Source organism: Rhinolophus ferrumequinum, chromosome 7, assembly GCF_004115265.2.
Source record: "Rhinolophus ferrumequinum isolate MPI-CBG mRhiFer1 chromosome 7, mRhiFer1_v1.p, whole genome shotgun sequence".
Classification (NCBI taxonomy): domain Eukaryota; kingdom Metazoa; phylum Chordata; class Mammalia; order Chiroptera; family Rhinolophidae; genus Rhinolophus; species Rhinolophus ferrumequinum.
Window position 1 is genome coordinate 5,539,168 of NC_046290.1, and position 26,690 is coordinate 5,565,857.

Consider the following 26,690-nt stretch of genomic DNA (forward strand, 5'->3'; position numbering starts at 1 on the left):
GCTCTTCTCTTGGACATCACCCCCCTTTGGATGCAGGACGCACAGTGGGGGCAGAGCTGGACACTGGCCAATAACCTAATATTTTCCAATATTTTATCTGTTGCTGTTTTCATGTCCTACTTTTAACCTACATTCCCAATTCAAAGTGCCACCTTTTCACAGGCAACACAAAACTAGAACGGCTGTTCCTCGTAAGGGGTGTCCATTCCCTTGTCCCCAGCTTGTCACCTGAAGCACCACCATGCGCTCTGCCAACAGCCCCAGGGCCCCCCTGCCTTCTCTGCACAACGGGCTGCAGTGGTCACTGCCCTTCCCTTACCTTGATGGCCTCCATCGAGTCATACTTGTCCAGTTTGTTGATGTGGTTAGTTATGCTGGTGTTGAGAGGGGCGGGCGCGACGGGATGGATGACAGTGGCATCGTGGGACTGCTGCTGGTACCGCTGGCAGTAGGTGTAGACAAGGAGCGTGAGGAGGCAGCCGAGGATGGAGCTGCTCAGCCCCACGGCGACCATGTGGAACATGTTGAATTCTGGGGAGACAGCACCAAACGTGATGCTACACAGGGAAGGAGCACGCGGCCCCACAGCTCTGTGGGCTTGGTGCAAAGAGAAAGATGAAATGGCAAGCCCATATCCATTCAAAATTTAAAAAGTCATAGTACCATCCTTCGAAATGTCATGGCCACCAAGACACTTCTCCGCGGAAAACACGGTATATCTTAACGCATTATAATCAGTCTTTTGGAGATCACCGTAATGCACTAGCAGAAGTTTTGTTTTGTTTTGTTTCTAATTTAAAGGCTTATACAACAATGTTCTTCCATTTCCAGTGTGGCAAGTTCAAGTGTAGCAGTCAATGCGGTTTCTAGGAAACACTGTTTTCCAGGCTCCCTACAGGCTGGGCGGGCCTGCCTGTAGCACACCCCGCAACGGGAGAAAGCACATACTGCTTCCAACACTGATACCCTGAAAGCCAGACGCTGTCCGTCTGCTCTCCTTTACTACTGCATTTTATGTAAAAATGTGTTCTATTTACACAATTCTTAGGTTTTTCATATTTTTTGAATATGAATATATACACATTGTATAACATTAGAAAGTGCAAAAGGGTATATAAGAATAAGAAGCCCTTTTGCTTTCCGACAGGGAACTGCTGGAAGCAGCTTCTGGTGTGCCTTCCCCAAGTTCCCTGCACACTTCTGTGCGAGGTGTGTGTCTGCATATGTGCATGTGTAAATATTATCCTGGGTTCACTTTTTTCGTATTTTGGAGACCTTATAAAGAAAAATGATTTACTCCAAAGAAATAAAGGATTTGTGCCAAATGAATAAAATATGATCTTTTAATGGTCAAGAAATAACCCTCTTTCTACATTTTTATTCCGCTTGATGGCATCTTGAGTTATTTTCCTTGAGTTATGAGTACAAAACATTGAACAAATGAGCAGACGTGGATTTATGTCTCTAACACAGATTGGCTTGAGTGACATCAAGGTAACGTAAGCAAGGCCGGCCTTATGTCTGAGGAATAACAGTCAAAGAACACATATCCCTGGTGTGGTGGTCAAACACTACAATTAAAGTTTCAAGCCTTTCCAGGAATGAAGACCCCATCTGTGCAGTGCTGACGGTGCTCGCTCAGGGACAGTTAGGGAAAGCAGAGCACAACCCACCTTTTTGTGCTGTGGTGGCCCCGTGTGGCTAACAGGCTGCCTGTGGGTTACTGGTCCTACGTGTCCTCCCGGCACAGAGCACATCCTGACGACCTGGCTTATCCCGGGATGTCCCCTCCATTGGCTACCACAGAGCGCAGTGTCAGCTACCACAGAGCGCAGTGTCACCCAGCTCTAGCCCCTACACCAACCCATCAACACTGTCCCAAATGGAAGTACTGGAGATAAGTGCTGGGAACCATCAACTCCAGGCGAGTCTGAAGGGCTGCAGAGCGAGGCCCCAGGGCTCTCGGGGACAGGAGACCTGCAGGTCCGTCCCCGCACACAGGGCCTGGGGCGTTTGCACCGTAACCACCGGGCTCCTCCCCAAGGGAGCTGAGCTGCCTTCACCTCACCTGCCATCACAGCAGAGGCTGAGTACCCCTCAGGTGTCCCTAATCCCTGACTCCTCCCTCTAAGCTGGGCCCCTTTGCTGCTCCCGACACCGCGTTCCGGGGCCCTGTGTCCCTGGGAGGTGCACCCCCTTCCCAGGCGGAAGGACAGTCACAGAGGCTGCCTCCTCCTAGGTTCTCTGTGAGCACAACACGCTCCTACCCACTGAGACTCCAAACAGACAGGAAATCCCCAGCGCAGGGGTCCACTACCAGAACATTCCACAGTTATCACCCACTGCCAACATGCACCTCAGTTCTTCGGGTCTGGATTATTCGGTCAATGGTTTAACAAAGTGAAAGGATTTTGTAAATCTGACGTTTCCTGGTTTTTGTCTGCAGCCTCCAGGGCTGGACAGCTCCCAAGCTGGGCCCTTGGATAAAGCATCCAGGGTGTCCCTCCAGCGACCACTGCAGGTCTTGACTCGAACACTGAAGCTGCTCCGGTACCAAGAGCGATTTCACGTGGGTTGTCACTTCTTAATACTTTAGGGCTCGGACTCCCCGGGGTCAATGCCAGGTAGGGACAGAAGTCCTTTCTGCTGCACTGATAACGTATTTTATTATAACACGTGGAAGATGTATGACGTTCTCCATACGCAGATACTTTGCCATTAGTCAAATGAATCATTCTTGCAGGTGCCCGGGGACAGCTGGGGCCACTGACATCTTTATGACGACTACATAGTCCTTGTGTCTCATGCAACTAAATATAGCTCTCTAAGTTGAAAAATTTCAACAGACTCACATTTGTCTGCATAGGGAAAAAATAGTGCCTATTAAATTTCTTTTGAATTTGCTTAGTGTGGCTCTTTGCTTGGAGTATGTTTGTGGGGTTTTTTTTTTGCTATAATTTTTGGTCAGTAAAGCTGGGATAGTTGCTCAATGGGCTGAGTTCCTATGCAAACTTTGATTGGTTTTGCACTCTGTACCTCTGCTGCCTCTGAGGGCAGCAGACGACCCTGGACCCTGGGTGCAGTCTAAGAATGTCTTCTGACCAGGGCGGCTGTGATTCCAGCCCCCCAGACAATCCTCCCGGACCCTTTCCCCGTGGTGCTCCGGGCTTACCACTCACACCGGGATCCCACTGCCTGGATCCGATCCACTCCACTGCTGATAGCCTGTGTGACTGCAGTCAGGCACCCCACCTCTTTGACCCCCGCAATCCCTGTTTACATAATACGAATAAAAATCTATGGCCGATACCCCTTTTTAACAATTCCCAAAAGCAAAATCTCCGACACTGGATTTTTCATCACTTACCTAGCAGCAAAGCCTGACCTGACCTGACCCATTTGCTGCAGAACTAACCAGAACTGCCAGGAGAAGCATCAGCATATTCACTTGGCCCACATTTCATGGCAGAATCATTAAAGAGACTGATTATGGAATGTGGCCCCCAGACCCCGCAGGGTGTTATGTAATACACAGTATGTACCCCATATGGCCCATCTAGAACCCGCAGAGTGCCGCCATCTAGACACTTCCCTATCCCCAAGGATGCCACATAAAGAACTGGGGACTTTGGCACCTACCTGAGTGCTCTTTGTGAGGGTCAAATAGGACCCTGCTGTCATTTGATACAGTGTCTGGCACATGGTGATGGATCTAACCATATTTTGGCTATGATTAATTTTATGTGAAGTGGTGTATATTCATCTTGCAACCGGATCCCAAGTTAGCGACGGCCAGTCTGTGAACTCACTGAGCTGACCCAGGAAGGGCACCCGACAATGCCCTTCTCAGGATATGACTGTTGGTTCCTGAGGGGCTGGGGCTATTTGAGTCCCCACTGTGAGCTCAATGGCCTCACAAAAGTGGCACAGAATGAGTGTTCAGCAAAGGTCACTGAGTGAATGGATCATGAGACAGCTGACTAAACAGAAAGAATTAAAGACAGTGAACTCTCATTCAGTGCAGTTAATAACGCTAAATGCATTCATAAAACACGCCTAGAAGCCCCAGGTTCCATCTGAACATCAACAGAGACCGAAGCCCGTCGGGCTGGGCTGTCTGGGCCTCCCCTGGTGGATGGATTACGGGAGGGATGGTTATTTACAGGTCACCAGACTATGAAGCTACACGTATGACCACAGCTAACTGTCTTTGTGCGGATTGCGGCTTCAATTACCAAAGGTGGACGGGGCTGGGTTTGGATCCATGGACAGTTAGCCCCTCTCGTCCAGACAAGATAGACACAGACAGGGAAGTCCAAATTTATCGTAGACTTGACCCAGAGGACATTGATTTTTGTCATTAATGGTTGTGGGAAGTTTGAAAAATCCCTCTAGAGATATAGGTATAACTTTATGCCCCCTTACAATTTTGTCACTCCTGCAGTCAGGAGAGTTGAGGCTGGCTGCCATGAATTTGCATTATAAATCCAAGCAAAATTCTTGAATACGGCTTTATTCATGAGAACTTAAATTATAGATTTAGTATCTATATAATATCAAGGTATCAAGGGCACTGGTTCATAAAGCTTAGCATTCACCAGAATCACCTGAGAGGCTTGTTAAACCAGAGTGCTGAGCCCCACTCAAAGGGGTTCTGATTCTGTGGATCGAGGTGGGGCCCAAGAATCTGCATTTCTGCCCTGTCCCCAGCCAATGCCGATGCTGCTGCCCTAGCGACCCCACCTGAGAACCACTGACCCAGACGTCAAACATTGACTCTTTGCTGTCATGCGCCCCCCGTCTAAGGTGTCTGGGATCCAGGAGTCCCTCCACGCTGTTTTCCCCTGGCCAACAGCACAAACATCATATGAAACGCGGGAAGAGGAATGACTGGAAAATATCAGAAATCAATTAGAAAGCAGTTACAGGCAGAACTTACCGCCACACCTTTTCTCTTCTACGCTACTGGATCTCGCCACAGACACTTCTGGAAAAACAAACGCGCAGTTACAACGCATAGACGGTGTTGGGAAGATCGATCACGTTAATGATTCATTAACAAGACGTCTAACGATTCTGAGTTTTATGTGAGTCAAAGTTCCAAAAGCCTGATGTTTTTCACAAAAATTATATTTGTTTCTTTGTTTGTTTTCATCAACCTGACATGTATTTGGTCAAAGTCCCCTCCTTGATTAGAAAGGGCTGAGGTTCATTAACACAGAAAGAAAACGCCATGGTTCCTGGGGCTGAAACCAGGGCACTAACTTCAAAATAAGGCCAGAGAATGTGCTGATTTTCGGGTACAATATATCCCGCCAGCTGTGGAAGCCCCAGTGCTTGCCTGTGGTGGCCCTGTCTCAGGTCCTTTGTTTCGTCAAAGCCCTTGTTGTCACATTCCCTGCAGAGGAGACCAATGCACCAGAGCTCAAAGGAAATGGCCAGAACAAATAAGGCCCCTTCTCAGAGCCCATTCCTGCTCTGCCGTGTCCCACGTGAGACCCAGGAGTGAGACCCCAGTGGGAGGTGAGATCTCCCTACACCTTTTAACCCCCAAGGGCAAAACACCATTTCAGGAGGCCAGAAACATTATTCTCCCTGATACTGATGATTCATTAGATACGGAAAATTAAAAACGTCTATGGTTACAAAGGGGATAAAAATAAACACTGCAGCTTCATACCCAATGTGATTGGAGGCCCCCAGAGGGCTAAAGCTAACATTTTTCTCTAAAATATTACAGTTTCCATAAGCGGTGGAAAACAAGTTATTACCTCTTGTTGCAGTGGTCCATCACAGTTCTAAGTCACACAGTGGGCAGATGGGAAATGATGTGACAGTAAGTACACCGGCTCAATAGTGAGCACGTGACAGGCGACCAGCTATCACTAACAACTAAACATCGATTTGCCTGGAAAAGCCAGTGGCCGGAGGGTCAGCTACCTCTTCTCCAAGATGACAGTGACGATAGGTTTCCACTTTACCAAATATATTAAAGAAAATGGCCCTTTTCCCCTGTGTACAAATACTTACAGCATGGCCAAAGCATTTAACTTTGTAATTAAAATAACCAAATACGCCACTTTGATTTTTTTTGAGCAAAATCTTCTGCAGGCATTCTAGTCAACAAATTGTAGAAGATATTTTGCTTAAGAAAAATTTAAAATGCATGGCCCACATGCAAGCCTAAACCCCTAGTTACCTAGAAATCTATACTTTAATCATCTTGACACCACACAGTTGATAGAATCATCTGTTTCACCAAATGGGACCTAAAGAACAGTTAAAACGCCTACCTATGAATCATTTCCTCTCTGCATGTGGGAAGTGATTTTGTTCACACTGATAAGCACCTCTGCCCTTACCTGGGATGAGATTGGAATCAAAACTACATGGCCGGCTCTCGGTGGTGTTTCCAGAACACTGGCTGCCCACAGGGAAGAGAAGGATGCACTGGCGGGTGCGGACCTGGGCTCCAGACACATCACACTGAGACCAGTCTGACCACTCCGACCAGCTCTCTGCAGTGACCAGACGGGGGGACATGCAGCATCAGGACTCAGTGAGTTCAATCAATCTCGAAACACTGTCAAGTTACAGGCATTACTTTAACTCTTCATATTAGGTTTGATGGGGCTTATATAACAAATAAGGTGTACTCGTCTCTTCTGACCAGTCCAGTGAATAAAATACACACGAGCATGAATAGAAGAACTCGTGTATTTTGACCAGAAATAATGCTTAAAATACACTCGCCAAAACCTACATTATTTAATGCTGTACAGTAACTGAATTAGACACTGAGTAGCCAATCCATGAGGACGAGCTGTGCACAACCCCCGAGTGGTGGGGGGACAGAAATCAGCCACACAGACACCATTTCTGCTAGGGTAACGCTCCTCTGTGATGAGCAGCCTGCCAACGCTTTCCTGAAAAACTCCCACAGGCCTCAGTGCTCAGGCAACAGAGACCATGGTGTGTTCCTGAGAAAACCCCAGCTGCTGAATGGGGGTTTCAAGCTACTGCAAGTGTTTCCTCTTCCATGACAAAAACAATTCTGCAGTCGATTTACCAAAGTCAGGCTGTACTTGAGGTAGGATTCATCTTACCCCATGTTTGCTGTCAGGGCACATGAGATCAATGCCCAAGTCTAGGGTTAAGGCCAAAAATGAGCTATGGAAGGTCATGTCACCCCAAGTGAAAGAATCACTAGGATTTGTGAAATTCACCTGGGCCTACAGATGTGTCAAGAGAGAGGAATGACACTTGCATTTTAAGTAAGCAGCTTAAAAAAAACGAACTCTTGATATGATATATAAAACATTAATCAACATAAAAGGATATTTTCCTATGCAGTTTGCATCTTTCCCTCTTTTAAAATGTAAGCACCATCTTTGCAGTTCAGGGGAAATTTGGAAATAAAAACTTATGCCTTGACCCATGTGAAGGATACATTTTCCCTTAGTAATGTGTCAAGTGCCAGTTTTTGTGAGAATGGCTGTCAGAATTTGCTTTCTGGGCACTTTTCAACATACACGGACCCTTCCAGAAAGACGTACAGGAGCAAGTTAAAAAAAGCAAGTTTGGGTGTTTCAATGTTAATGTTAGACTCAGAAGAGAGTGTCTCATTTTCATTCCAACGGTCCCCACACGTCAGGAAACGGAGCTAATTCTTGGCTGGGGAGGCTGCTGCAGCTCCTCGCCAGGGCCCCAGTGCCAGCTGACCTTAAGCACAAACCCCAGACCCATGGCCCAAGCCCGGTTCCTGTTAGCAGCTTCACGAGGTCTCTCCCTGCAATCCCCGTCACTAGGTTAACTGTTTTACGAAAGCTTTGTTATAAGTGGGGAGCATCATTTTATTGCAGAACAATGTGTTATGACGTCACTCCAAGGGTGACAGTGTGGGGTTGATGTGTCTGTTCCTTTTTGGTACCTGTGATGTGGTAACATCAATCTCACCATTGTACATTGAGGACAGAGGTACGTTTGTCCCCGAGTCATGCCGCAGCGAGGCCCGGCGGCTGAGCTTACCGGGGCAGGGCTGCGTGTTGCAGAGTGCCTCCTCGGTGTGCAGACCCAGGCAGATGTCACCTCCGTAGGCTGGGGCTGGGTTTGTACAGGAGCGGGTCCTCATGTAGTGTCCACCACCACAGGTCGCCGAGCATTTTGACCAGGGGGACCAGCAAGACCACATGCCATCCACTGTGAAGAGACACAAAGTCTATCTGTTGAGGCTACAGATGGAACTTGCCAGGGGGGAGCACGCCGTGCACTGCCGGCACACACAGCGGGGTCTTTGGGGTCTTCCTTCTGATGCAAGCACCCTTTCTGCCGCTTCCTCCCTACGTAGTTTCAGTTTCTCTGATTTGTTCCTAGGGAAGTATCACTGAACATAGTATGCAAGCGTGAGAATGACAGGACTGCAACTTAACAAAATCACGTCCACGGGAATGACCACGAACCATGCAGTGCCGTGACTGATGCAATTAACTCCTTGCCTTTGCTAACCGCACAATCGAACTGGCCAGAGGAGACTTACAGCCAAGGACAGAATGTCCCATCACAGCCTTTCTTACTAACTGGATTCCAATTTGTTCCAGGACTGTGGGATAGAGAGAAGCTCACAGGTCCTGTGAGAAGGACTTTGAAGGACACTCAGATGTGTGCACTGAACCATCATACTAAGTGCACACCAGGCGGAGCTGACGGCAAGTTTCCGGGATGGACTGAGCAGAGAACCTGCTACCTACAAGCAGACTGCAGGCTGGATACAGAAGCCACTTCTGTAACTCGAACACTGGGCAGAACTGGCACCTGGACTAACTGTTGCCAATCAATGCCGGATCGTAACCCAGAACACGTCTCCTGTTTTCTCCAGGCTGGGCTCCTGGTACCTGTGGATGGGCCACCTGAATGCAGGAGTCAGCTGACCCACCTGGATCCCAGCGCAACCTCCTGCATGAGCTGACACTACTACAGCTGAGATCTCACGCTTGCTTCAGTCTGACATTGTCAGATATGATGTGCTCCTGGCTGACGCTCCCTCTTGCCAGCCAGCTCTGCCCTATTTTGCTGAGTTCCAGAGTAAAGCTGGACTTTGTCAAGATGTCATTAGATTCTAATTAGTGAGCAGAAGCTTGGTCTCACAGCAGTACACATTTAAGGGCATACTTGCATAGCCCTCACTTAGGCACAGATGAGTCACAGTGCCTTACAATAGGAGGTGTCACAGAGTTCGGGTGTCTGAATGCACACAAGGCAGTCTGGGGCTCAGAAGGGTCTAATACCTCATCTAGATTGGTGCTGGGGCCGGACTTAGAACCAACCGTGTGATCTGAAGACCCTTGGTTTTTCTGTCACATGAGGAACCTGTAGCTCCACGGCCAGCAGGTCCATGAAAAGGTGCTCAACATCATTAATCAACAGAGAAACGCAAATCAAAACTACAGTTAGACATCACTGCACACCTGTCAGAATGGCTATCATCAAAAAAACAATAGATAACAGTGTTGGCCGGAGAAATTGGAACCCTTGTGCCCTGTTGATGAAAATGTAAAATGGTGTAGCTGCTATGAGTAACAATATGATGGTTTCTCAAAAAATTAAAGATAGAACTACCATATGATCCAGCAGTCACATTCCTGGGTATTGACCCAAAAGTATTGAGATCAGGATCTTGGAAAGTTATCTGTGCCACCATGGTCATTGTATTATTCACAACAGCCAAGACATGGAAACATCCATGTCAATTGACAGATGAATGGATAAAGGACATGTGGTGTATATACTCAAAGGAATGTGCCACTAAAATAGAAGGAGCTGGGGGAGGGGAAGCGGGAGCTGCAGTTCCGGTGTGAAATCTCAGTCATGCAAGATGAATGCGCGGTGTACCAATGCCTACAGCTAGCAATACTGTACTGTGCACTAATACACACTCTGATTCAGAGTCTGCCTCGCTGTTGGGCCCCTTCTAGCTCACACTTACTGCTTTCATAATAAAGACAAAATGAACTGTCTTATGTGAATTTGAATATTGGTAAAAAGAACCACCTACACGCTCTACCTCTGTTGGACAAGGTGTAAAATCCTTAGTTCTGAATGAAACATGGATTGAATAAAAAGAGTGAAGGACAAACACCAAGATATTTCTCAATGTTGAAGGTAAATTATGCAGGTGAAGGAACTAGTTGGATCGACCCATAGAAGATGAAAAAGGGTCAGTGCATAGAACATGAAAAAGGGTTAGTACAAGATGAAAAAGGTAAATTATGCAGGTGAAGGAACTAGTTGGATCAACCCGTAGAAGATGAAAAAGGGTCAAATGTGTATTATAAACTATAATACAGTGTGAAATGTATTATAGTTTATAAAACACATTTAAACTGGAGATCAAATCCTTCACTGATTAATTTAAAAGATATTTTACATACACCTTTGATTTGCTTAGGCTTGTTTTCAAACTTACTCATAATGAGGAAGCTTGTTTTTTATAAAATACAGTGCCCATCTGGACCCAACAGGGCCAAAGACAAATAAATTCTTAGGGAGGAGAGTGTCTGAAATGAGGTAAAAATAGCCCTATAACTGGACTTTTTTGTGGCTGAGCAGCTCTGTATCCAGAGCCCTGAGGGTTTCCCACCCCTCCTTGCTGAGTTATATGCTGTCACGTGTTAGGAATTTTCTAGGAGGTGGGAGAGAGGAATGACATTTTCCCAACTCAGTCCCTCAAACCCATCTACTCCTAAGTGGAAAGTGACAGGGGCCACTCTGAATATTTTCACAACCCTCTATGTAATCTTGGCTTTCAGGAAAAAAATGAGGACAGAGCTATTTTAAGACATTAAGGTTATATACACACGATACTGCTTGACCATCAAATCAACTAAAATAAAACCAGCCACAAGGTCACGTCAATGGGTGTCTCTGAGACAGGCACTGGGCCTGCACCCCAGGACAGGGCAGCACCCAGCATCGGGAGGGGGCTGCACATTCCAACCACGGCAATGAGGACTCGTGTCTGGAGCCTGGGGAGGCGAGAATACAAGGAGGGGACCTGACGTTCCCATGTCGTCCTCCCTGCTCAGTTATAGCAAGGGCCTTGATCTAATGATGTGGCCACACGGGCTCCCTCCCAGCCCCGGGGAGGAACCCTCCACTCTCAGTGCTGGGGCTGTGGGAAAGAACTGGCTCTGTGACCTTTCCCAGCCCCTCGGCATTGCTCGGCTGGGAAAGCTCCGTTTTCAGAGTGAAGAGTCTCCTGAGATTGGAGAAATTTGGGCAGAGCAGCCTGGGAGGAGGGGAGCAGCTGCAGGAGTGGGGACGTTATTGGGAGGCTCGGCTACAAAGCTGTGAACTGTGCATTTTCGGTTTAATGTACATGTTTATTCGTCCATCCATCCTCTATCATCCATGCACCCATCCATCCATCCACTCATTCATCTACTGTCCACGCATCCATTCATCTATCATTCCATCTATCTATTACCCACCCATCAACCCATCATCCATCCATCCATCCATCACCCACCCAGGCATTCATCCATCCATCCATCCATCCACCATCCATCCATCCATCCATCACCCACCCACCCATCCATCCATCATCCATGTGCCCATCTATCTATCCATCCACCCACTCGTTCATTCATCTACCATCTACCTATCCATTCATCTATGATTCCATCTATCCATCACCCACCCATGAACCCATCATCTATCCATTCATCACCCATCCAGGCATCCATCCATCCATCCATCCATCCATCCATCCATCCATCCATCCGTCATCCACCCATCCATTACCCACCCAGGCATCCACCCATTGACCCATCCATCATCCATTGATCCATTCATCCATTATTTTTCCATCCATCCATCCATCCATCCATCCATCCATCCAACAAATGATCACTGAGCACTGCTGCAAGCCAGTTCCTTGAGCGAAGAATTCAGGAAGTTGCTTGTACCTCCTGCAAAAGATGCTATACTTTCATGCTTCTGTGCCTTTAAAAACGTTATATGTGGTATTTGGAATCACCCCCCCCCCGCCCCCATGCCCCATCCCTGCTTGTCTATTTGGCCAACACTTATCTATCAATCAAGACTCAGCTCAGAGGCAGCCTGCTCAGTGTAGTTGCCATGATTCCGTCTCAGTGGGTCCTTGGCCGATGTAACCACTGCATGTTGTCACCAGCCCCATAGCTTGTGACCATAGTGGATTGGCATTCATAGGATACTTTCTCACTGAACTCTTAGGTTCCTTCTAACTTGGACCATATCACTGCATCTTTCTTTACCTTGAGGGTAGCGCCCAGTGGACTATCCAAAAACATTTGCTGATAAATTGAGTGAAGGAAGATCAATAACCAGCTGCTTGTTTTGCAGTTGGTTTAACAAACAATCACTGGCAGGCATTTCTAGTGTGTGCCAGGCCCATGCCGGGAGCTGAGGGCACTGCAGTGAGTGAGTGAGACTATCCCAACATCCCTGCCCTCCTGGAGCTTTCACTCTGACCCAAGTCAAATGCAGCACACAGAGCTGTAGACAGCACTTGGGATGGCCAGAGGTATCAGGTTAAAGATCCTCTGACTGTGAGAACATCAGGTAGAAGTGATAAAGGTGACAGGGCTGCACCCAGAGCTGTGGCAGGAGGAATGCAGAGGACAGAGCCCCGGGGCTGTAGTAACAGACAAGACCCTGTGTGGGGGCTCTTTTAGCTCATTTATTAACCCTGTGCTTGTTTGGGAATTCCATGGAATGAAAAGCCAGGTCTCAGGAGGAAGACCCAGCTTCTGTGGGCCTTCAGGAGAGGAGTATGTGTTTAGAGGACTGAACTCAGAAGAGAGTGAACCCCTGGGAACTGAGGTTACAAGGGTCTGGCTTGGCAGGACCCTGGTGGGTCACCCTTAATAACTGTGACCCTGAAGGAATAGTCGGGTGAATAAAGGCCAGTTTCTGCAGGGCTGGGCCCATTGGAGCATGGAAGGGGGCCAGCATTCACTTTCCAGGACACGACACCTCTCTGTAGACGAAGGCAACAAGGCTGACTTGTCCATCAGGCACCGTGCCGAGGGCCCACAATCCTCGGACGGATCACCAGAATGTTTCAGGTTATTTTAAATCGGAAGAAATAAATGAATATACTCCAGCCTAGGTTATATTTGGTTTTAAATCAATGCAGTTAGAATATAGTATCTGTGATTTAGATCTCTGTATGCTGATGTGTGTGTATGTAGATCCAGGCTTATCTCATTTTATTGGGTTTGGCAGAGATTAGGTTTTCTTACAATTGAAGACAAGACCCTCTACCAGCAAAAACATTACAACTTGGTGAAGGCTCAGATGATGGTTAACAATCTTTTAGGAATGAAGGATTTTTAACTTAAGGTATATACATTGTTTTTTAAAGACATAATGCCATTACTCATTTCACAGACTACAATATAATGCAAACATAACTTTTATATGCACTGGGAAACCCGAAAATGCATGTGACCTGATTTATTGCGCTATTGGCTTTATTGCAGTGATCTGAAACTAAACCGTCAGTATCTCCAAGGTATGTATGTGTGTGTATGGATGTATCTATCTATATCTATATCTATATCTATATCTATATCTATATCTATATCTATATCTATATCTATATCTGTATCTGTATCTGTACCTATATCTATTATATCTATCTATCTAGCTATCTATCTATAACAAAGCCAGGGAAGATGGCTGAGCCGCTCTAGATCAGAAAGTTTCCCAAAGCCCTGATTGGTCAGATTTTTCCAGATTCCCCAATCCACTCACCTGGGCAGGGCAAAATGTTGCATTCCTGGTACTCCAGGGACGGGCCCAGGCAGGGCATGCCCCCATACTTGGGCTCAGGGTTGTTGCAAACCCGCTTCCGGTTCCGGATGCCCCTGCTGCAGTCGCGGCTGCACTGCGACCATGACGTCCAGGCTGACCACGCCCCATTGACGGTGTGGGCGGAGTATCTCCCAGCACGCAGGAAGTCACCAGAAAGGCCTGTCGAGGTAAAGGCTAACCTGTGATTCTGTTAGTTGTCCAGGTCACTGGAGTCCAAACTTTCATTCTGTGTCAACTGCCTGCTTTATTCTTATAACTGCACCCTCAAATTCAGTTGCACACTTTTTATCCTTCAACAGCCAAAGGAAAAAAACAAAACCAAAAACACATTGTTATTGAGTGATAACCTCCTGTAACTCAGGCTTCTGGCTCTGCAGTTACTAGTAAATCAGGATGCAAATAAGCACTCAGCTTGAGAGTAAGGCGGCGATCTCGCACAGGTCAGAGGTCTTACGTTTGTAGTTCGTGCATTTTTCTGAGAGACTTTTTACAAAGAAGACACAACTTTGTCGCTTCCCTTGGGAATTCTACAGCAACCTGCCCTAGGACATGATGAGGTAGGTATGTGCTGCCACTGAGGATGAGGTCTACAAAACAGAAGCACGATTCAGACATTTTCTAAACATCTTCTTTCACCCGTGCACCTTCGCAAAGTGAAATACGGCTGGTGACAGTCGTGGAATAAATGCTGCTGGATCACAGGCCCTGGAGACAGGCGTCTGCTCCAGAACCAAGCAAGTGGGTTGAGCCCACGGCCCGGAACCGAGCAGTCCTGAATGACCCTGCTATGTGGCAAGAGCTCCCATGAAGTTCAGACTGCACTTACCAGCAAGACGTGTGTCCCCAGGAACAAGTGCAGATGTAGAAGGAGCAGCAGTTGGGGTGCTGGGGGGTTGGGGGAGGGGAGTTGTCTCAGTAGAAACAGACTCTGAGTGCTGACTGTGTGTCAAGTCTGCTCCCAGCACTTTGCGCTTGTTAAGTAATTTAGCCACAGTCAAAGTTCCTGTTCATTTTAGGGAAAATCCTTACCCACTTTTAATATTGAAAAGTATTCAATAATTTTTCTCAAATGTAGGCAGTGTGACACAGGTTTTAACAAAGAAAGTTTCAAAGTAGGCACAAAAGTTCTGGGAAGTGTGACAAGGCAAATGTGCCAACAGTCCTACCCACTGTGAAGCAACTTTGTGGCTTTACTTAAAAACTGTCCCAGACATCCAGGCAGGATGCTCTTCAGAGAACATGGATTAGGAATATCTTTCTGTGATGAGCCAGTACTCTGGAGTTCACCAATTAAGAACAATAATGCACAATTAAGCCTCATTTTGTGTGGTCAGAGGCAAACAAGTCCAATTTTCACGATATCAATACCAAAAACATATGGATGGTCATTAGAATGAGAAGCCATTAAGACATGAGAAAGATGGAACCTTTTTAAAGCCATGCCCATGATGTACTTTTGGAGGAAATATAGAATATCTTTTATAAGTGTACATTAAAATTTTCCTTAGTTTATATTAATAACATTTAAAACAAATATTAGCATTGGCTTCATATGTGTCTGAGAATGGAAGGAATAAAAAACATCTATGTTCAGAAAAGAGAAAAAAGTTAATGTATCGAGAAACTCTTCCTCATTTTCTACTTTGATGTTATAAGAAATGAGATTGTTCACAGCCAGCTCTAAAATAAGGAAATAAGTGAATGAATTAAAGACAGGGTCACCAGATTTAGCAAATAAAGCATAGGCAATCCAGTTAAATTTGAATTACATACTAACAACAAATCCTAATTTAGGATAAGTACATCCCAAATATTGCCCGGGACATGCTTATCCTAGAAAAGATTCATGGAATAGACTTATACTAAAAAAATTCTGAAAACTGTCTGAAACTCACATTTAATGGGGCATTCTGCTTTTTTCTCACAACCTAACTTGAGATGACGGGACAATCCTTGTAGCATGTATTAGGCTGGGGCAAAAGTAATTGTGGTTTTTGCAATTATTTTTAACCTTTTAAACGGTAATTACTTTTGTACCAACCTAATAGATCTTTCGAATAGCTCTTCAGCTATCTATCTCTGGTAGTCCATCATTATCTCTTTCTCTCATTAAGGCAGAATTTTATAGAATTAATAAGTTCGATTCTCATTTTGCTTGATATTCTAAGTAGGCGGTGTTTGTTTCATATAAATCATAGACTTATTCATACAAAATTTTGTCACTAAAGCAGAGCTTTTTTTTTTTTATCCCAAGAAACAACAAACAAGCTTGTAAGTTGCTGAACAACAGAGAGCAGAATGGTTTGAGGCGAGGAGACAGTTAACAGCATTAACTGAGTAGACAGTGAATGTCATCGAAAACAACATGATGGGGAGTGGCTCTCGATGGGGACTGTTGGTCTTCCCAGCATCCAGGCTGGCAGCGTTAAGCTGCCCAGCCATTTCGCAGCTCCCAGAGGGAGGTATGGACACCTGTAACATGTGTGCAGTTGGTGGCCTCACTCCATGGAACAGCTTCCCTCAGGCAACACGGAGGAGACTAATCACACCTCCATGATGTATGCCACCGTGTCCGTCCAACATGGCGACTCATCATGTTGGGAGAAAAAGGTAGGACCACCAACGCAGAAGTGCTGAGAAAGGTTGGCGGTGGTCTGGTGAAGACTTACTATCGCTGTTCTCATCAAACCACACTCTGGGGACATGTGTGAGCACTTGGTTTCTTCATACAACTGGCCTGATTTTGTTAAATTAGATGAGAATGATAGAAGAGATGAAAAAGGAAGCGCAAATGAAGGTCTTTGGGATGGTCAGGCAGAGGGCGGAGCTTGTGGTAAGTCCTAGACCTTTCCCCACACTCATAATATGGCATTAAAGGGATTTATGGAATCACAAGGGGCAAAGCAATTTCACAGGCTATTAAAGGATTTTCACATGCTGTACTTTTTCACATAAAGATCCTTTTATATATAAACAGAGAGATGCACTTCCGTTGTCTTTGTCCAGTTTGAGCTGAGTAAAGGAAAATCTTATTGCTATTTATATTTTAGAGCCAGAAGAACTATGGAAGGTCACTGACTCTTCCGCAATGTATTTTCTGATTCTAAATAAATCTCCCACAAACTCTTGTGGACCTATTCTAACTACAGTGTTATTTTGAGGGTTGAATTCACAGACCACCTCAATATATGAGTATAACTGAATTTCTATATAGTACGAGTCTTTCCCCTCAATGGGCTATAAAGCCAGTTCTTCTCTAGAACGATCATTGTTACAAAGATTGCTGGACTCGAAGTCACTGGCAGGAAAAACGCCCCCTCGATCTATGAACTCACAGACCTGTCCACAGAAGTGGGTCGGTCCCTATGGTGCCCCTACTCACCATCTGTGGAGCAGCTGCTGGTGCCATCACTAGAACAATACCGCATTTCGATTCTCTGTCTCCCCACTTCCAGCAAATTTGGGTCGGGTAGGCGGGCTTTGCACGTGTATCGAAACCGCTGCTCGTAGTGGCCTCCGTTGTCAGAGATGTTGACGGGCGTCCAGGGCGTCCAGGGCGTGGTCTTCTTCAGCTCGGGGCACGGGTTGGTATTACACGGCTGGTACTCCTGGGAGACAAAAGTCGTGGCGTGTGCCCATCATAAGGCATATATAGAGGCAGAGGCTGCCTTCCTATCGTGAAAGGCAGGCCCCTCCAAAATTTCAGGTCCCGAGACACCCCCCAGCTGCTCTACAAGGTTGAAAACACATTTTTGTTAAATTAGGTGTTTACAAAAATGTTCAGTGTTCAAGTCAAATCCGAAAGACATCTTCATCAATTCCCGTGTCAACAATGACAGTTAGACAATAAACCTAGCTCTATGTGGATAAAAATTGTGATCCCATAAAAACACCTCCCTTTCACTTAAGAAGTAACCAAAAGTGCTGATTCTCCTGATGTTACATTTAGCTGTCTTCCTTAGAAGACAGAAGTTAAAATGATGCCATCATCACTTGTTTTTGTTTTTTTTTTACCATACTGTGTTCAGTTTGAAATCAATGAATGTTTTAAGCTCTGGAATTGCAGATTCAAAGTGTTAGACTGGTGGGTACCTAAATAACACAATATGTAACTTTTAGTCGATAAGAAGTCTTCACAAGATTTCCCTAGTTACTGCGTCAGTGACATTAGTCGGGTCCTGCTCCCTTCTGTCACTACCAGATGTCTCCCTTATAAGCACAGGTGGGAGGTCCTGGGTGCTGAGCAGAGAAATCTGAAGGTCTGACAAAAGGGGTCCAGTGTGTTAGTGAAATGGGGGTGAAATTAAGGGTACAATTATGAAGATCTTCCCAAAGCACTAAAATATTTATTTGGCAAAAATTTTAAATACTATGTCTCCCGAAGCAGGGTCAAATATAAGGGATACTGGGTTTGACCTTGGAGACAGTACCACATTGTGATGCTATCATTTGAGAACAAAGGATGTTTCATTAGAGAGAAAACCCACCAGACATAATGCACTCAATTGTGGCCATACTTTTAAAATGATTTTTATCAATGTTAAACATACCTATAAAATAAGAGTTAAATTACTCTCTATACTTTATTGTGAAAAAGAGAACTCGTCCATCCTTCCCCCATCAATTTCAGTTGAATACTTTCATCTTTATCCCATAGAGCTAATGACTAGAATCTTCCATTAGGCGTTGTCCACTGACTGTGCTATGGGAGAAGAGGGTTTAGCTCTCAACTCCCCACCCACTCCCCGTGTCCACAACACTGAAGCAGACTCCCCACCTCCCATCACTGTAACAGAGTTAAACTACATACTTGGTCAAAATCCAGGGTTCGCACTGTGCCCTACGTGAATACTATTGCACCTGAGTTGTGTGGTTGGTAAACCACGACTGATTTGTTTCTTAGCTTGTCCCTTTCCAATCCAGGTCAAGGGCTCTCCTGTTTTATTTATTTTATTTTTGGGGGGTGGTAGTCATAGAGGGGATGAGGGATTGTTTAGTGTTTATGTGCTTGTTATTAGTTCACCCCTGTCAGGTACTCAATGTAAGAACTGTCTTTGTGGGTTCCTGGTTTGAAAAACCATCCCTTTCATACTGTGTTAGTGAGTTTCCAATAGGAGAGAAAGTACCTATGTGTGTCCACATCACTGGCTTCACCTAGAAGTCTATTAAAATCTTTACTTTGTCACTATTCTAGTTATTCTAACTAGTTTCCTTTACTCAGAATCCACCTTTTTATTTTTCCACGAGGGGCACTGCTCAGGAGTCCCCCATGTTGTGACCTCATAGGCTTTTAACAGAAAGTGTGGAAGCCAGCGCCCCTCCTTCCTGGTCTAAGCCCTGGCACGGCTCCCTTAGCCCCGCCCACAGCAGTGCAGCTCATCTGCACATCAACACACCCACACGCACTGGAAGGTAGAGGGCTGCATTTTCCATTGTTCATAGCATCTTTTATTACAGCATCTTTTGGATGCTGCCTCTGAGATAAACAATAGCCCCAATGAACGCCGTAGATCCAATCATGCGAGCAGCTAGCCAGAACACGTGTGTTCTCTCCTTTTCACTCAGAATGGAAGCCCTGCGGTAGGAACGCAAGCAGCCTTGTCGGGGAACTTCCGGGCCTGCTGTGTGGCAGCACTGTAACCCCCGGCTGAAAATGCCCTATGCCACTGTCCTCCCCTCCATCAGTCTGTGCCAGGCTGGCTGGGCGAGGGCCCAGGGGCTCCTTGCTGACCCGGACTTAAAGCATATACTGTTTATGGACTCCTGCTTAAAAATGGTTAGGTCTGTAAGTATTAATAATCTCCTCCCACATCTTAACACAAATATAGAGGACATCCCCAATAATTCTTAGCTTCCTCACACTAGAAATTTCACCTTTTCTATGGCGATGAAGTTTTGTTTTTGAAATAAATGAGTGGCATATCTATTTTAAAGCTGGCCCAATTGGCTGAGTTGGCCTCTGTGTGCTGTGACATGCCCAGCAGGGCAGAGGCCACATGTCCCAGAGGTGGGCATAGCACGAGGGTGAAGGAAATCCATTCAGGAGCACTAGATCTAACCCCTGATAAACAAAGTCTGTTCTTTTGTTCGTTCTCTTCTCATAGCACACATTTTAACATGAGACACAGGACACTCTTTTTTCAACTGTTTTTTGAGGTTTCATTATGACACATTCACTTCAATGATCAAATTATGAAATGCTGAGAAATGATATGACCAATCTGTTTTATATTAATGACCAAAATTATGAAGCAATTCAACGCAATGATGAGGATTATACGACTTAACTGAATCTGTTTACCATAATTTACTGATGAACTATTGCTCTAAGTACTCACATTTGAATGGAACTTGAACAGCATTACGTGTAATGGTAAAGAAAGAAATTATTTTAAAAGCAATTTCAGGGAGCTAATTACTATTACTTGCCACATAGGATTCTTAATATTCTGGCGAGAAATATTAAGTAAGAATGGTTAAGTGGGAAATCAATCCCACTTCTGGGTATATAAGGAATTGAAATCGGGATCTCATAGAGTTCTTCACGCCCATGTTCATTGCAGCATTATTTACAATGCACAAGATACGGAGATAACCTAAGTGCCCATGGATGGATGAATGGATAAAGAAGACGTGGTATACGAGGTCTGACAATTAAGTTCTTGAACTCATCCTAGAAAAAGTGCTACATACTTCACTGCTAAACATCACTACAGTCACCTTTGAAGTACTCCCCTTGGGGAGCTATGCACCGACGCCAGCACCTAGTCCACCCTTCAAAACAATTTTGGAACTCTTTTTCTGGAATGGCCATCAGAGCTGTCGTCATATTACACTTGATGTCCTGAATGTCATCAAAATGTCTTCCTTTCAATATTTCCTTTATCTTCAGGTAAAGAAAGAAGTCATTGGGGGCCTGATCAGGTGAGTAGGGAGGGTGTTGCAATACAGTTATTTGTTTACTGGCTAAAACTCCCTCACAGACAGTGACGTGTGAGCTGGTGCATTGTCGTGATGCAAGAGCCATGAATTGTTGGCAAAAAGTTCAGGTCGTCTAACTTTTTCACGCATCCTTTTCAGCACTTCCAAATAGTAAACTTGGTTAACTGTTTGTCCATTTGGTACAAATTCATAATGAACAATCCCTCTGATATCAGAAGGTTAGCAACATTGTTGCAATAAGTTCTCAAACTTAATTGTCTGACCTCATATACATATACTACATACAATGGAATATTATTCAGCCATGAGAAAGAATGAAATCCTGCCATTTGTTACAACTTGGATGGACTCTGAGGGTATTATGCTAAGAGAAATAAGTCAGACAGAGGAAGACAAATTCTGCTAATAGTATTTATAAGTGGAATCTAAAAAAGACAAACACTCGAATATAATATTGAAAGCCAACTATAGATAAAAAAAAAAATGACAAACTTAGAGAAACACAAAGTAGAGTGGTAGGTATGAACTTCCAGTTATAAGATTAACAAGTATGAGGATCTAATGTACAGCATGGTGATAAACTGCATCATATATTTGAACGTTGTTAAGAGAGTAAATCTTAAACGTTCTCACTACAAAAAAGAAATGGTAACTGACAGGATAGAGGTGGTAGCTAACTGCTATGGTGGTAATAATTTTGCAATTTATAAATGTATCAAATCAATAAGTGGTACACTTTAAACTTACACAATGTTATTTGTCAATTATATGTCAATAAAGCTGAAGTAAAGTTTAAAAAAATAAAGCTGATACACGTACAAAAAAAAATGGTCAATGAAAACAAAGAAAGAAAAAGAAGAATTGTTACTAAAGTAATTTCAAACAGTACTCCAGATATGTTCCCCAGGTATTCTCTGTCTTAGTCAACAGTGATAAAACCACCCATTTAAAAATTTAATCCAGAAACCAGGGAGGCACCCTACCACTTCTCCCTTACTTCTGGGTCAAGTCCTATAGATAGGGCGTCTGTGTTCTTTCTCTCCTCCCGACTTTAACTGCCTCTTTTCTAATTCAGGCCACTGTCACCTCAGGACTGTTTCATGTGTTTTACTGAAGTTTAACTGTCTAGTTATAGATTGCCTCCACTAATAGACTGCAAGTTTGTCAAAAGCAAGACTTAGTCATATTTATTTTACATTACCAGTCTTAAGTACAGTAACATTACTTTTTTTTTGGTGAGTGGAATAATCATATTGCTCAATTTGCTTATAAGCCCATTCAAGTGGAATTTGCATAAATTTGGGGAACAAATTTAGATGGTTAAGTGGGGTTCTCTGTTTTGCTGTTTATTTTTCCGTTGAAAAAACTAAATCAAGATGCTGTGGTGTTAGCATCAAGATAGAAAAATTAAGCAAAGGAATGGAATGGAAATCGCAGAATATATATATGGTTTATTCATTTTTGATAAAGGTGCAAAGCCAGTACTGTGAAGAAAGCAGAGTGTTTTCAGCAAATGGTGCTGGAACAATTGGACAGCCATCTGCCAAAACGTTGATCAATAAGTTTGATCAATAACTAGCTTCATTAATGATAATAAACTCAAATAGATCATAGACCAATATCTAATACCATAAACCTTCTAGAAGAAAACAGGAGAACATGTCTGTAACTCAGGTTAAGTAAAGATTTCCTAGGCACAGTGCCAAAAGCATCACTCATAAAAGAAAAAACGAAAAGAAAAAATACATTGAATTAACCAAAATTAGGAATTTCTGCTCTTTGAGAGACATTGTTAAGAGAATGAAAGACAACTACACACTGGGAGAGAATATTTGTAACTTACATATTTGATAAAAGACTCATATCCATTATGTGTTGAAAAATTAACCTCAACAATTAAAAAACTATAAAAATTGTCAAGTCTTATGAAGAGACATTTCATCAAAGATATACAGATGACAATAAAACATATGTAAAGTTAATGCTCAACATTTTTAGGAAAAAAAGCAAATTAAAACCACAAGTAAATCACCACACACCTATTAGATATCAGAAAGGATAAAATGAAAGAGAAGAAGCCAAAAACCTGTCACCACCAAATGCTGGTGAGCTTGGTGAACAAGGGGCCCTCTTCCCTGCTGGTAGGAATGTACAATGGCACAAACCCTTTCCAAACTGCTTGACATTTTCCTAAAAACCTAAGCGTACACTTATCGTAAGACCGAGCCGTTTCCCCACTAGATGTTTACCTGAGAAAAGAAAGCATGTGTCCATACAACCATTTGGACGTGACTATTTCTAACAGCTTCATTTGTAACAGCCAAAACCTGGAAACAACCCGCATGTCCATCAGGAGGTGAATATTTAAAAAAAATCATCTTATAGCCGAATACTCAACAGTAAATGAACTGCTGAGACATATAACAACATAGAAGAATCAAATCATGAGACAGAGTGAAAGAAGCCAGCAAAAAAAAGAAAAAAAGTAACACTGGATGATTCCATTCATATAAAATTATGGAAAAGGAAAACGGATGTAGGGTCAGAAAGCAGCGAAGTGGCTCCCTGACCCTGGGGAGGACCCAGAGGTGTATGAAGGAGGGGCTCCAAAAGGGAACAGGGACACTTTTGGGTTGACGAGCGTGTTCACTCTCTTGATTGTGCTGATGGTTTCATGGCTGTAAACGCTGGTCAAAACTTTCATACTTAAATATGTGCAGTTTATTACATGCCAATCATGACTCCATAAAGCTATTACTATTATATGGACACAGAAAAACCAGTTTCTTTTTAACAAATGGTGGTTACCTTGCCGATTTGGAAATGATATTCAGAACAGCTGTTATTTACCCAGACCCGCACACAGGAAAATGACAGGTTTTTTTTATGGCGTTCGTGCCTGACGGTTCGGGACTCCAGTGTAACTACTAAGTATTTGTAGACAGACGCTTCATCAATGCAACACGTGCATCAAGTCCAATTTTACTTGTCATCACATACACCTGAAACATGCCTATCACACATTCAGCCAGTGTATGAACGACATGTTGTAGCTTATCTCTACACGTGTATAAAGTACCCACTTTTAGAATCTTATTTATCTCAGAATCGGTCTCTTTGGCTGCAGTGCATTTTCACGTTGGTACAGCCCTTTGAACACGAAGGAGTTACTGTCACCTTCCATGGGATTTGGGGAAGGTTGTGAGTCCCAGGATGGCTTGGTGGAAGAACTCAGCCAGAAGGCCAGCTTCTTACTCACGGTCTAATCCTCTGCAAATCTTCGAACACTGGAAACATGTCTTAGTTCATTCAGGCTGCTGTAACAAAATTCCACAGACTGGGTGGCACAGAATGGACAGCAATTCATTTCCCACAGTTCTGGACGCTGGAAGCCCAAGGTCAGGGAGCCAGCCTGATCGAGGGAGGGTCTCAGACCTCTCCTTGTGTCCTCCCATGGCAGAAGGGGCAGGGGCGCTCTCTGGCATCCCTTTTACAAAGGCACAAATCCCATTCGTGAGGGCTCCACCTTCAAGACCTCATCTGCTCAGTGGCCCGCATCCTCAAACCACGGCCTTGGGCACTAGGTTTTCAATGCATGGATTTTGGGGGGACACAAACATTCAGCCTTCAGCACAACACATCCCAGCAAATGCCAAGCGAGGCGTTAGACAAGGTGACCTCAGATCTCACTGAGAGCATGTAGGGAGCCAGAGCCTTGGTTTGGCTTTTGTCCACTGACTCACAGTAAGTATGCGGGGCGTGCACCTGAATCCCATTCATGGAAAGTGAAAAGACTTGCTTTTCCAAATGCTGCATGACGGTCCACGCTAGTTCCTCTGAAGAAAGGCTGATGATTTAGAGCTTTTAAAGAATGTTTCCAGTTTCTTTCCAAGACGATGACTAGTCATAAAGACTTAATGAAATGAAATAGAAATGTAGTTTTTTAAAATATAGAGCAATATTGTAAGGAAAACAATGAATGTTTTTGAGAAAATCCCACTGTTGTACGCTGCAACTGCCTGCATCTCAGCAGGTTTCCTCTGAGCAGCCACGGTTCTCTACGCCACTCGAACCGCTTGTTTGTACAGGAGTATCCCCAGCCCGTGAGCTTCTGGAGGGTAAAGCCTGGGGTTGATGCAACTTCCGTCCCCGCTGGGTGACTGGCGCCATGGCTGCTGCAAGGGGGAGCAGACTGAGCTGAATATCTCAGGAGCTTTCTTGTGGGTGCATGACTTTCAGCAAGCAGCCAGCCTTTTAGGTGCAGCCAGCCTCTTAGGTGCTTTTAGGTGCAGAAAAGTACGCCAGTAGCCCTCCACTTTCTTACTAAGAAAAGACATGTATGTGTGTAAGATTCTATACGTGTGTGCATGTGCACGAAATGAAGCTGGCTGTCCTTCTTGCAATTATTTTGGGCATTCCTTTTTATAACACTGTAGAAAGCCCAAAAGGAATGAGAAAATTGGTGCTGTCACTGAAATCTTTATTACAGAGGCTGTGATTCATGCACACTCTGTAAACTTACATCCAATGAGAAGATCCATTTATTTACTTAATTCTCTCAGTATCACGCCTTTAATTTGTTAGTCCTTGAGGACGGACATCAAGGATTCAGACTTTTTTTTTCCCTCCTGGCAAATACCTTGTAATGAGAGGAGACGTACTTTCAGTTGGATGTGAAAACCTATCATTGGGGAAAATGTTTCCTTCTCAAACCAATGATTGAAATGGGTGAGCCTGAGAGAGGGAGTCCACTCTTTACTTCCATTCCTCCATTTTTTTAAATTAAAGTTTATCGGGGTGACAATTGTTCGTAAAGTTACATAGGTTTCAGGTGTACAATTTTGTAATACATCATCTATATATTGCACTGTGTGTTCACCACCCAGAGTCTATGGTGATGGAAAGAGAACATTCCTCATTTTTTCTGAGGGAAAAATGTTGAATGGTAATACACTTGCTTCTGCAGAATAATAATTTGTACATATTTTAAGAGTTTTTATGTGCAATTTTGGAAGAACTAGAGTAAAAACCACACACCAAACTGAGATTGTTCTATTGGCAGGACAACTCATAGGGCATTACTTTTGAAGTAATACACGGGGGTAGTTGTCCTAAGTTCTTATAAGGACAAAAGTAGCAGCAAATAGTTGTCTGTTTCTTAGTAGAAAATGACGTTCGTTCTGTGTGTGTCTATCTGCGTGAGTGTGTGTACATCCTGTGTAATCTTCTCTCGCCTGGAAGATGATGCGATAGCGACTCTGTGAATTAGGTTCTGCAATCCAAGACTTCCTTGTGGTGGACTAGAGAGAGACTCTCGTGCTGGCTTTGAAGCAGTTAGCTGACATGCTGGGAGGGGGGTCACGTGGCTCTGACCTAAGGACAACCTCTAGGAGCTCATGGTGACCTCCAGCCAAAAGCCAGCAAGAAAACAGGGGCTGCAGTCCCCAAATTGCAAGGAACTAAATTCTGCAAAAACCAGTGATTTACATAGAGACTTATATAAATACTATATATTTATGTTTGCCTATATAAAGTGAATCTATTCTGTGACTCTGCTTTTCTCCAATACTGCAAGGATTCCATTTATTAGGTGATTCAAATGAAGTTCAGTTCTCTTATCTCTGCCTCCTTTGCCTCTTAATCTGGTCTCCCAGTGGCAAGGATTTTTCTTTTACAAGAAACTAATTATATTCCTGCTATGATATTCCTCCAATTCTTTCCGAAGAGAAAGTTTTGGTTAATTTTTTTAAAATGGTCATTACTTGATATTAATAATACATAGGAAATATTAATAGCACATAGAAAATTCAAGGTGTTGAGAAGGGTCCCACAGGTTAATTACCATAATTACCAAGTTGAGTTGTTACAATTCATGTTTTGTTAAAGCTACC

General features: G+C 44.2%; 1 protein-coding gene across 3 annotated transcripts in view; it reads right to left on the reverse strand.

Moving 5' to 3' along the window:
* SEMA5A (semaphorin 5A) overlaps positions 1-26,690 on the reverse strand; it is a 430,801-nt gene that overhangs the window by 6,749 nt on the left and 397,362 nt on the right. For all 3 annotated transcript variants that reach the window (XR_004423500.1, XM_033110202.1, XM_033110203.1), the window contains 6 exons: positions 17,240-17,465; positions 13,798-14,016; positions 8,029-8,199; positions 6,363-6,518; positions 4,940-4,987; positions 320-531 (listed from right to left, as the gene is read on the reverse strand). Coding sequence is in view for 2 of the 3 variants with exons in the window: in XM_033110202.1 (XP_032966093.1) it covers positions 320-531; positions 4,940-4,987; positions 6,363-6,518; positions 8,029-8,199; positions 13,798-14,016; positions 17,240-17,465 (1,032 nt within the window). In the remaining variant the exon portion in view is untranslated. The remainder of the gene's footprint in view (positions 1-319; positions 532-4,939; positions 4,988-6,362; positions 6,519-8,028; positions 8,200-13,797; positions 14,017-17,239; positions 17,466-26,690) is intronic.